Source organism: Lygodium microphyllum, chromosome 15 (assembly GCF_053477565.2).
Source record: "Lygodium microphyllum isolate KBCC chromosome 15, Lygodium_microphyllum_v1.1.10, whole genome shotgun sequence".
Lineage (NCBI taxonomy): Eukaryota > Viridiplantae > Streptophyta > Polypodiopsida > Schizaeales > Lygodiaceae > Lygodium > Lygodium microphyllum.
This window is the reverse complement of record NC_141149.1, coordinates 30,170,790-30,183,236: the sequence shown is the minus strand read 5'-3', so window position 1 is coordinate 30,183,236 and position 12,447 is coordinate 30,170,790. Positions and strand designations below refer to the sequence as shown.

The window sequence follows — 12,447 nt, the reverse complement described above, 5'->3', positions numbered from 1 at the left end:
TTAGTAAGGGTAGTAACAAGGGTTGGAAAGACCTTCTTCACAGACTTCAAAAGGATGGCAATGGTATCTTCATCATAAATTGGTGCTTGAACGGAAGCCAAATGTGCCATAAGCCCCTTCATATGTGAAATAAACTCACTTAAATCTTCTCCCTATTTATACTCCAAGCTAAAACACTCAATCTTTAGAAAGATCTTGGAGTTCTTCCTTGTAGCGCCATAAAGCCTTTCAAGCTCATCCCACTTCTCCTTTGCAATGGAGAGTTAGTCAATATGATGAATTAAAGATTCATCCAAATGAAGCATGATGATGGCCTGAGCTCTTTCATCATCTTCTACATCAAGGGGATTGGATGGGTCAATAACTTTTGTCCCTTATATAAAAGGCCAGTAAACACAATATTAGTGAGTTTGGGAATCTCCTAATTTCCATTTTTTGAATACTAAAAAGGTGGCACATGGATAACATGCCCATAAGTTTTTCAAAACCATGTGATGTGACTTGTCATTGGAAAGTGACTTGTCATTGGAAAGTGCTTGAAAAATGGAATCTATTGAGCTATAAAGCGCTCAATTTGGAGCTATAGTGTTCAAGTTATGACAAATCCAAAGATTTGACCATGTGTCCCAAACTTATGGGAAATTCCCATATTCCGCAATATGGTATTAGTAGCCTTGTTCCATCATTTTATATTTTACTAGGACTTGCCAGGGATGGAAATCTTTTCCATTGAACTTGTGAATTTGAGGCTTTACATCTACATAGGCCATGGCCATTATAGGAAGGTCTTACCTATTGCCTTAGGCAATGGCAGTGTGTAGTCCTTTACAGGTGGCCAAGTACAAACCAAATAGCAAAATTGATAACCCTACAAATGATAACCAGCTTTAAAGATGTAAAGATGAAAAAGGTTGAAAATCATATATATGTAATAACTCAAGATAAGATTTTGGTGGTCCTATTCTTTGAACAACCCTTGACTTAAGTTTTACTATTTTCCTAAGTTTCAATGAGGTGAACTTTGACTAGACTTCTCACTCCTCCCCTCCTTGCGGTTTAGTATACGAGCATTTGGTTGAGCAAGGTCGATTAATGACCTCGACACTTGGTGAAGAGTCCAAGGAGATTTCAATCACATCAATATTCATAGGGCAGTAGTGTTGATGTCACTAAATGCCATTTCAATGCTTAGAAGCACTCATCTCAAGATTGAGATGTTTAGGTATTACCTTGTCAAGCTTGGTGAGACACTTGACTTATTACCGGCATTGAAGTCACGCTTCTCAGTGAACTTATGATGTCCCCCGAGTGTTTGAGCTACTCATAGACTAGGAACACGCTTGAGAGCATATGCTTCAGTGATTAGAATCATTGTTAATGATTATAGATTGGGAAAAAAAAAAAGAGAATGCCAAAGCTTGAAGCTTTCTAGCTATGGCTGCTAGATACCCACAGTTAGGGTTTTGCTCATAGCAATCAACAGAGGAGAAATTTCTCCAAACCCTCTTAGAGGGAGATGGCCCACTAGAGGGACTAACTAAACCCCATGATAGCTGCCTCAATGTGCCCTCTATTGGTTGTGGTCCAACTCAAAACAAGTCACTTGCAGATCTACACTGATTTCTATGTTTTCTTCAATGTTGCTCTCCATGTCACCCAATGTCAACCTTTTTTGTGCCACGCTATTGTGCCTTGTGCTGGAGATGAAGACTTCAAAAGGAACCTTAGCTGAAATGCTCTCCTTTGCCCTCTCCAAGTCCTCCAATAGAGGTGGGTCAAGTTGTGGCTATGGTGGTCAAGAGGCAAGAGGTAGAAGTTGAAAGCTCATGTGCACTTAATGATGTAGGGAAGCTGAGGAAAGTTGAGGGAAGCTGAAGGATCAAAGATGGCACTGATACCATGTGGAAACTGAGAGTTGGAAGCACAAGAGTGTGCACAAGAGGGAGAAAGAGAGCTCAAGTACAAGAAGAATATCTTGCTTAGTAAGTTGTTCAAAGGTACAATTAGTACACTCTCCTCAATTGTGAGAGTGACCTTTAGGTAGTTTATATAGCCTTTGGAGAAGTAAGGATTAGGGTTTCCCCTTGCTCCCCTATCCTCCAGCTCATTTACACCTAGCTACCCTTATCCTTTCTAGTATAAGGAGAGTTCACATGCTTACTTCTCAGCACTTTTACCCACTCCTTAACCTTATCTGCAACTTCCAACTGCTATTGCTGGTTGGGTTTAGGGTACTCTCTAACCTTAGCGCTTCCCTTCTCTCTCATCTTACGAGTAGATGTTTCTGTTTCAGCATCCATAACTTGCTTGCCTTTGGTTAATGTGGTCTCACTCTTAGTTTTGAGCATTATTTTTGCCTCGATTATTTACTTTCGTTGTCGTTGATTCTTCTTCCTTATAGATGATGCATCTAAGTCTCTAGGCCTGGGTAGTGAGACACCGGCTGCTTCGTTTAAGCTCGTGTCATGACTTTTAAGGGTATATGTGTGGCATTAGTGTCATGTGACTCAACACAAAAAAGCCCAAGTGGCACAGATGGTACAATCGTCAAGCTAGTGGAGGGCTTCTGTCTAGGGAAATCAGTGAATAGATGAGTGACTCCGCATTCGGGGCACCTCAAATCAGCATTCTCTCTATTTGCTTGCTCCTTTTTAGGGTAGCGAGACGAGATATGCCCTAGATGGCAAAATTTCCAACATGCTATGGTCCTTGGTTCTGAGTTCCTCCTAGACCTCTTCCTCTTCCTCTATCTAAGGCCGTGATTGGTACGAGTCTATAGTCCATCAATATTGGATTGCCCTCTTCGTCGTAAGAAACATAAGGATTCAAGTAAGAATCTTCCTCTAGGGGTTCATCCACCAAGTGCACTAGAGCTTTCCTCAATGGATGGGTAATGATAGGTACACGAGGTCTAGTGATCTCTATAGGGTTGATATCTATCCTTATTTTGGCGGGGCTGGCTTTGAGTCATTGGGCGTGGGGAGCGCCAAAGGGGCTTCCCTTCCCGAATACGGTTGTCTACCCCCCTAGATAGTACGGTTGCATGTAAGGTTGATGGTAAGGCAACTGCCTTGGCAGCTAACAATGCATGGTGTCATTCCCAAATCTTCCACAATTGGCACAAGGCCTTGCTCCGGGATCGGGGCATTCAGATGGTAGGTGATTACCTCCATACTGTACACATTGCACGTCGGTTTACATAGGTCTTTGCATTGACTCTTGCAATCTAGCCAACTTTGCTTTCGGCGGCTATAGCTTGGTTTTGCTCAATATTCTTCCCTTTCTCTTGTTTTGGTGATTACGCGTTCACTAGTTATTGTAGCTCTCTCAGTGTTCCTAATTGCATTGCTACCTTGTTGTGTCGTCCGAGAGCTTCTCTCCCTAAGCAAATCATCTACTCGTATAGCTTCCTCAAAGACTCTTGCAAGCATGTCCCTCTGCATGTTTGAGTTGCTTGCCATGGCCTTATATAGATCTTCGTTGTTGCAAATCCCATTTTAATGAACACCGTTGAGCCGCTCTCTCATTGGGTTGCTCAGTTGCAGGTATTCTCTTATAGAGACTCCTCACATGGGTAACATAGTCTCACCAAACATTCATTTGCTTAACAATAAGGCTATCAAAGTATCCTACCTCTAAGAATATCTTGATGAAGAGATCCTTCAGCTGGGTGAAGTCATTACGCTCAGTGTTGTCTAGGGTGGTGAACCAATACCTCGTCCCTTGTGTCTCCTAGGCACAGATTGAATGCTTGGGCTCACTAAGCAGGGTCCATGAGACTATTTGCCTTGCGCACTTACTCAAACAGCTCGACAAACTTGTAGGGGTCATTCCCTGCCTGGTATTTATCAAGCTTCTTCGCAACTATGGGTATTTATGAAGCTTGTGTTGGACACGGTTTGTCTATGATCTCAATGATTGTTGCTGATGATTCCAAGGAGAGTATGATGACACTCATGCTATTGATTTCACTAACCAATGTACTTGAGACAAAGTCACTCACGGTATGCAATACACTTCTTGTGCATGATGGTCTATGTGTTAATTTTACACATAGCCTTACAACAATATATGAAGAGGAATAAAAAACTCACTGGGTTTTAATGAATGCCCAGTAAGCAATTAACCTGATGATTTATGATTAGTGTTAAAAAAACACTATTGTCAAGCTTAGTGAAGTGCTTGAATGGAACCCGGTTGGAAGTCGGCTTCCCGATGCTTGGTGATGTCCATTGAGTATGCCCAAGAGCTTTAGACTCTGGAATAGGCTTCAGAGACTCTGCTTCAGTGATTAGAATCACTGTTAATGAAGCTCAGAGTGTAAAAATTACAAAATGTCAAGCTTGGAGCTTGTTGGCTATGGCTGCCCAAAAAAACACAGTTAGGGTTTGGCTTGTAGCAGCCAGCAGAGGTTGAATTTCTCAGAGCCCTCTTAGGGGTCGATGGCCCACTAGGGGGGCTACAAAAGCCCTATGGTAGCCACCATTAATGCACCTTCTACAGCCCGCGTTTCAGCACGAGATAGTCGCCTGCCCAGAACTGCGCCGTTTTTGAAATCCACGCAATGCTGTCCTTCTGTGCGCCTTATTTCACGGTCCAGGGTAATAGGCAGCTGCGCCCTGAGATGAGGAAGAGTTCCTCAGAAGAAAGCAGAGGGAGATATGGCCTCCTTTGTCCTCCCCAAGTCCTCCAATGGAGGTAGGTTGCAGGCAGCTATGGAGGAAAGAAGGATAGGATGAAGAAAATAACAGCTCATGTGCACTTAGTGATAATTGATGCTGAGGAAAGCTGAGAAGATCAGAGATGGCTCTAATACCATGTTGAGAATCAGAGTTTGCAGTAGTAGAATGTGTGCACAAGAGGGAGAAGAGAGCTCAAAGTACAAGAATGAAATCTTGCTTACTAAGTTGCTTAGAGTACAACTTGGATACACTCTCTCACACATGATAGTGACCCATAGGCTGTTTATATAGCCATTTGCCAGCTAGGGTTAGGGTTTTCCCTGCCCCTAGGGCTATTCACACTCATCTCCCCTTATACTCCCTTGCTTACAGTGAGTTTCTATGCCCATCTTCTAACATACTATGCTCCTATTTACACATTTGCTATTTTACCTTGAATCTTACTCTTTAATCCCTTTAGGAATAAAAAAGTTTGTTTGTCTGAAGGCATCTAATTGCTCTAATCCAATTTGTTTAGCAGATGTTTGAACTATTGTGCATAATCTTCAATTAACATTTCCTTTTGCTTTACACTTTTAACGCACATCCGAAAAGATCCATCCTTTTTTCTTGAAAGGTAGCACTGGAAATGCAGAAGACAGCCAACTATGCCAAAGTAATCCCATTTTTAGCAACTCTTTAACTTGTCTTTCCACTTCATTGGGTTCATACTTTGATAATTTTTTAAGACAACTTATTAATGGCTTGGTGTTTAGTGCCAAGTCCATCAGATAGTCTACTTCTCTCTTTGTGGCAATGATGAAGGTGCATAAACATAGATCTTGCTCCTTTGAAGCAAAAGATTGATGATCTTCATCCACCATAGAAAGTAAAAGAGTAAATATACAAAACATTGCATTGATTTCCTTCTTGAGCTCTTCATGTGATTAAGTCTACTTTTTTTATCTCTTTTCCATTGAGAACTACTTGCTACCCATTCCAAGTGAACTCCATTTGCATACTATCCAAGTCCATGGAAAACTTCCCAAGTCCCTCGAGCCAATTGTTGCAGCCAAGAACTATATCAATTGGACCCATCTTTAGAACTATAAGATCAACCATAGTATTTAGGCTCATCTCTTTGCTAAACTCATGAGCCCCATTTTCCACTTGTGTACTCACTATTAGATCCATATCTTATGGAAATAACTTCAACCCATCTAAAGCTTTAACATTACTTTACATCCCGTCCAAGCTTATTGAGAGATTGTGCATAACATTGAAGAACATAAATCCTTTAATAAATCATCAAAATGACTTATGATTTGTCAACCAATTTGCAATGGTCAAATGGAAATCCAACCACAAGATCAAAGATATCATCATCAAGTTCATGTGACTCATCACAGGTAGGATTGACCTCTACTTCTAGCAAATTGCTATCATGAATGTCCTCGTCATCATGATTATCATATTAACATTTGCATTCTTGGCTTTAAATTTTTCTTACCATTGAAATGCAAGAAAATCTAACTGAAAAGAAATTTATGGCTCAAGAGAAAATAACACCATGATATAACCAAGCCATAGCCATGCCATAGCTTATATCATATTACTACCATGGTCATGGTACAATGTAGCCATGGCTAAAAAATATAAGCTTTGCAATGAAGGTTTACATGAAACATACCTCATGTTGGTAGACATGGATACACACCTCCATGTATGCTGGGAGGTTCAAGAAGAGATCCTCAAGAAGAATATACAAATGACAAATATGTAATATATGTGCACAATGCCTATCCTCTATCTTTTACAACCAATCCCTATTTCTCAAGGCTAAGCTAACTTTTCTACATGACAATTAGAACCCTCAAGAAGAAATAAATTGAGAAGACCATGAAGAATACCATCAAGAAGTGGACTATTGAATTCACTAAGAAGTGGAAGAGACATAAGATTCTCGAATCCAAACAAAAAACGAAGGCAAGAGAATTCCAACAAGTATGGCTACTCAAATTTCTTGCTAGAGATACATCATTAACATGCTACCTAAAATGGATATATAATAATTATTATTGCATTATGTTATGAGAGTTGGGCTAACATCTATGCACGCCAGAGTTGTCTTTGGCAGACCCACAATTATTGTGTAAGTTGAATCCATGAAAATATAATTAGAATGTTCTAGACTAGAACCAATTAGATTTACGTATAAGCACACATCAAGGACTTAAGAGCCTGCAAAGTGGAGAGGATGCCCAAAAGGTGATAGAAACCCTATAATGCAAAGTGGAGAGGATGCCCAAAAAGTGATAGAAACCCTATAATACAAAGTGAAGCATAAACCTTAACCCTATTTCACAATGAGCCATCCTAACTCTAATTTCAATCTATATAAAGATCGAAAGTCTCGATTGTAATCATCCATTTGGAACATCCATATTGTAGAAGCTATATTAGTACAACTTTTAAGCAACCAATCTCTTCTTCTATATACTATCACCGTTGTTGAGAGTGAGGCAAAGAGTGTATGAGAGTTTATGTTTTGAGTAAAGGACTAGGGATAGTAAAGCTCTACACCTTCTTGCTTTTCTTCTTCTTCTTTGTATTCATGGTAAGAGGTTTTGAGTTCGAGGATGTGCACGAGGCTATGAAATTGCGAGAGTAAAGGACCAAACGAGATGAAGCAAGGAAGCGCTTCTCTATCTTTTTCTTCTTCTCTTGACATGGGCATATGTGGTGGTGGATGCGAAGATGCAACAGCATTCAATCGTAGCACTTAAATCATGGAACCATCTTCAAGCTTTTGGATTACAACATGGGTATGTAATATAGGTGAGTTCAAAACACCTCAAATGTAGTCTTGTGTTCTTGCTTTCCAAGGTTTGAGAGAAGGATGCATGGATGATATAAGTGAGTGTCAAGACGATAACATTAAAGATTGTCTACCAAGGTGAGTTGTCACCTTTGAAACAATGGAAGTAGTTTATCCAATGTTCCAACTATTGCGCATTTAGTCCAACAAGTCCTCAACAAGGAGAGGCTTGTCTATTGAGAGCATATCACCAAGGCCTCCCTACTAGTAACATGGTGTGGCATTGCAGGTTTGATTGTAGCGATTGTCTCTTTTGCATTGTAAGATAATGCAACCCCTGCTATTTTCCTTCTTGACCTGATGGCTACTCAGGCATGGGATTTCATTTCCAATTTATGGTTGCAAGTGACACTTTAAAGGCTTACTAGTTAGACCTAGGCAGAATGCCTCAAGCAGGCTAAACTCAGCCACAACATTCTCACTTCTTTCACTTCCAATGGGGGGTTGTGGTATGTGTGGTGTATCTGGTACTCTAGAAGTACCTGATCTTTGGTCAGACCAACTGTAGCGCACTAGGGGATTTACAATTACATGATGTGGATGCTCAATGGCTTGCTGTTATCTGTGCCGTTTGATATAACACAGTTGGGGATAGAGATTAACTAGGTTGTGTTTTCAGGAGGGATGGCAATAACATCGCTTATCCACCAGCCTGGTGTTTGTTACATGTCTAGACATCAGTAAACAACAGAAGAGCAATTGCGATTTACAAGTCCAATGGGTTGACTTGATACCCAGATATACAAAAACAACGCCACATTGAAGGTACTATGGTAGAAAGTATGTCAGTCTGCTACCTCTCTCCAGCCATCCAGATAACATTACTTCTGAGTGTCAACAGTTTGTGGAAGGTTTGCAAAAAGAGATCTGCAAATATCCAATGTAGCTAGTGTTTCCCTTTGCAAATTTCATTCCAGCTGCGCACAAGCTGAAAGGTTTTGCAGGATTTTGCTCAAGTAGCCATCCAATGTTTGCTAAACATCAACATCGGTAGAGATTGGATACTTAATAGCTCGTGAAATAAACTGTGAACATAAACCTCTCCCGGAAACTGTGAGTTTAGACTTCCAATTACAGAAGTGCTCAAGTAATAATCCAATAAGCAGAATTAGATTAGATGGAATTGGGGGCCACTGATCACTTTGCACCTCACTTATCCTATTCATGAATTCAGCTTCTTTACTAGTGCCTTCTTGAGTCAGTGAATAGCAGGGCTCCACAGCTAACAACTGCCGATGTATTAGATATTCAAGGGCCAACTGCACAGAGAAGGAAAGGGCTGCAAACTGGCTTTAACTCTAGCTGTTAACTAGGCTAATCACCATACAATTAGCTGGGAGTTACCTCATCCATCTACCACCTTTCCCTTCTTTAAACATCTCGTGCTTCATGTTCTCATATATCCTTGCATTATACAATTAGCCTCCAAATTGGAACAAACCAAAACATACAGCATTCCGGTCACCATAACAATGAGCAAAAGTAACTGGGCTTTGGAGCTTAAAGGCATCACTAGAAAATGGCAGCTGGGAGTTGCAAGCTACATGTTTGCGGAATTATCATCCAAAGGGTGCTTACAGTACCTAAGCTGCAAAACAGCAGAGCTCCCTGACCAGGGTTCTAGAAAGAGTCCCAAAGCTTGAATGCTGTAGAGGAAAAATCCCTGCAAGGAGGACGGGCTCCAGGAACAATGGATTATACAACTAGAAAGTATAACCTTTGTCCCCATGTCGGAGTTGCTCATCTGAGGATAGACATTCACACGCATTACTGCACACAAACAGTGAAGAAAAGCAACTGCAGGAACAAAATGAAGATGCCCAGCCATGGCTGATGCAGCTCTTGAAATGGCCAAAGCAGTAGGGACTGCATTAGTATTCTTCTCAAGCTACAGAGCACCAATGTGCACTGACTCGAGAAGAGAGTGAATGTGACCGTGGCGAGACCTTCAGAAAAGAATCGTCCGTGAGAGCCAATTTACTGCCAGGTCGTCACAGTTATAGAGTTGCCATGGAAAGAGAAACCAGACGTCAGGGTTACAATGACAATTAGGGAATAACTAAGCTAGGTGAGAAAGTATCAACAGAGCCCTCCAAAACAAACCAGGCATGAGTGGGCTTTGCCAGAGTCCAGTAAACACATACACTAGTGGTAAACAAATCCATCTCATCTTACACCATCCACCATATGCAATCAAGCACTCTTGCTTATCGTTAGTCTGATTATCAATGCCATATGACTGTCATTCTGTGAAATTAATTACCAGACAGATTAGGAAGGGAGAGTACAGACTAGACACAGTACCTTTAATGAAAGGCCATCTAAAATGGCCTTTAATTTGACTGTTCATTCTATCAATCTCAAATGACTGTCATTCTATCAATATCTCATATGACTGCTGTTCTATCAATCTCTGTCAAAGTACCTTCAATCGGAGGACTATCCGAAATGTCCTTTAATTCATGGCTGTCATAGTATCAATCTCATATGACTGTCATTCTATGAAGATAATTACAAGATAGATTAGCAAGGGAGAATAAAGGGTAGACAAAATGCCTCTATTGAAAGGCCATCCGAGATGTGAAGAATGAAATAAAGGCCACACGTTCTGTAAGAGAGATCAGTACTAGATGCTGTGAAAAAGATACTGAATAAGCACATCCTTTGTCCATTAAAATACAGCTCAGCAGCCCCAAAATATTCCAGCAAGAAGGTAACAACCTTCAAGAATACTGAATAAGCAAATCTTGTGTCCATTTAGAATACACAGCTCAGCAGCCCCAAAAAAATTCTAGCAAGAAGGCAAGAACCTTCAAGCTTGGATTCATGCCAAGATGACAGTAAACAATGATTGAAGGTTTTTTTGAAAAAAAATTCTCTCAAGCTCACTTACAAAGTGCTTCTATGCAACTTGATAAGTGGATATGGTGGTGACTGGATGCATTTGATGATGCAGACAAAATACAAGAAAGACATTTGCTGGTTTCCCCTCTGCTTTCACCTGCCTTGGATGAGAGATTCAGCAGCTCGTCGGGGCTCGCTCTTGCGCCGGTTCCCTTCCCTCTTCTGCTGCCTACCGGCTCCAACCTTGAGTTCCTCTGTTTTAATAGTTTTGCTCCCATTCTGACCAGACTCCTGCTCTGCTTTAATGGTGCTGCTGGAGTCCACAGCAGAGCCTTCATTGGGTGAAGCCCTCTGCTTCTTCTTGGAGTCTTCCTCTTGGAGCACTGGTGTTGTCTGCTCCTCTGCGTCTCTCTCATCTTCCTTATTGACTTTTTTCTCTTCTTGCACCACCTTCCTTGGCCTTCCCCTCTTCCTGGGCTGAGCAGGAGCTGCCTCTACCACGGAACTTTCCTTTGATTCAGAACCCACAGCCATTTTTTTCTTGAGCTTTCCCATCACATAAATCTGATTCAACAAGGAGGAATAAAAATTTAATGACATATCCATGGAAGAAACCACACCATTTCCTGACTGCTCAAAGACTTTCACAAGAAAACCAGATGGATCCATTCACGCCTTCCCTACAAAGAAAAAAGGATCAACTCCTTATTGGATAACAACAAACCCAAGCTTTCCTAGAACAAAGGGCAAATGAATGTATTGTAAAGAAAATGAGCAAGAGTAATGTCGACCAAAAAATGACAAAACACAACAGCCTGGTAATCAAATTTGGGAAAGAAGCAAATACATCCATGGCTTTGCCACAAATGAAGGTAGGAGGGGTACTTGCATGGGGTGGGAAAATGGGCTGCAAGCAGGAGGGGGTGTCGCCTTGCCTTCAGGGGAGAGGTGGGCTACAATGTGAGAGAGACACAGAGAGAGAGAGAAAGAGAGACGAGTATGTGTGTATGTGTCTCTGTGTGAGAGTGTGTGTGCAGAGAGGAAAAGGAGCAACACTTGGGTAATTACAAGATGATAGGATTGTGATGATGATGATACCCGGAGGTCTTGGGGGTGAGAGAGAGAGAGAGAGAGAGAAGAGTGTGTTTGGACAAAGAAGAGGCCACAGCACAAAAGAGAAAAGAGGAGGGTCCCTATCTCCCCCGCCCCCCTCCCCCCCCCAGATGGATATAGTATAGTAGTAGTAGAAGTAGCAGTCAAAGGGGAGAGAGAAGAGGGTGCTTTGATATTTTAGCCACCACACGGAAGAGGTGCTTGGATGTTTCGCCACAATCGTGAAGTAGAAAAAGGGCCCTTTGAAGTAGTGGCTAGGATGTGTGTTCCTCTCTCTTCCCTTGCATAATGTGTGTTGGAAGAGTACTAGTAGGTATAGAAAGAGAATGAATGAGAGAGAGAGAGAGAGAAGGATAAGAAATGTAACAATGATGGGCTGGCTCCCTCTTTCTTCAAAAAGAAAGATAAGCCTCTCACCATACTTTGGCATGGTTTCACACTAGGAGCCCCAGTGCCACTTGGTCACATGTAGTGCATCCCGTCTTCGCCATACACCCCAAGGATGTAGACTACATTGTTGAGCAATTGCATCAAGCATGAAAGCAAGGCTAATGTTCAACATAAATAGATATATGCCACCATAGTTGAATCAAACATTTGAATTCATGCACATGCTTGAACCACTAGGGCTACAACCCATTGACTCTTGCACACACCCCCATGCTCGAACGACTTTGCTAGAGACATATTAGCTAGAAGGTTGGAAACTAGGTTTTGGGCTCACTTATAAATAAGAAAACCCACATCACCATACAATTGTCCTATGAGGTATAGGAAACTAGGTCTTTGGTCTAATTGTCAATAAGTAAACCTATTTTCCATGCCACTTGACATAATACTTGAAAAGGATATAATGTACACTATAATATTGATAGATTGCATCAAATCAACAAAAGCTAGATTTTCAGCTTATTGTCATGAGGACACCACGTCGAGCCTTGAAGCCGACTT

The 12,447-nt window shown here is 41.3% G+C and overlaps 1 protein-coding gene across 5 annotated transcripts; it reads right to left on the bottom strand.

Annotated features, from left to right (window-relative positions):
* Positions 1-10,376: 10,376 nt before the first annotated feature.
* LOC148024388 (uncharacterized) lies at positions 10,377-11,557 on the bottom strand. Of its 5 annotated transcripts, none has more exons than XM_087694036.1 (2): positions 11,269-11,557; positions 10,377-11,063 (listed from the first exon to the last, which is right to left on the bottom strand). In XM_087694036.1, exon 2 carries the CDS (start codon positions 11,050-11,052, stop codon positions 10,537-10,539), a length of 516 nt encoding a protein of 171 aa, XP_087550162.1. In that variant the 5' UTR covers positions 11,053-11,063; positions 11,269-11,557; the 3' UTR covers positions 10,377-10,536. The 5 variants fall into 5 exon arrangements, with proteins under 5 accessions (XP_087550162.1, XP_087550164.1, XP_087550163.1 ...); XM_087694038.1 differs by having other exon boundaries at positions 10,377-10,947; XM_087694037.1 differs by having other exon boundaries at positions 11,273-11,557.
* Between the last annotated feature and the right edge of the window lie 890 nt (positions 11,558-12,447).

Coding starts and splice junctions, on each gene's coding strand:
- LOC148024388 (XM_087694036.1), bottom strand. CDS start 11,052: ATGGATCCATCTGGTTTTCTTGTGAAAGTCTTTGAGCAGTCAGGAAAT.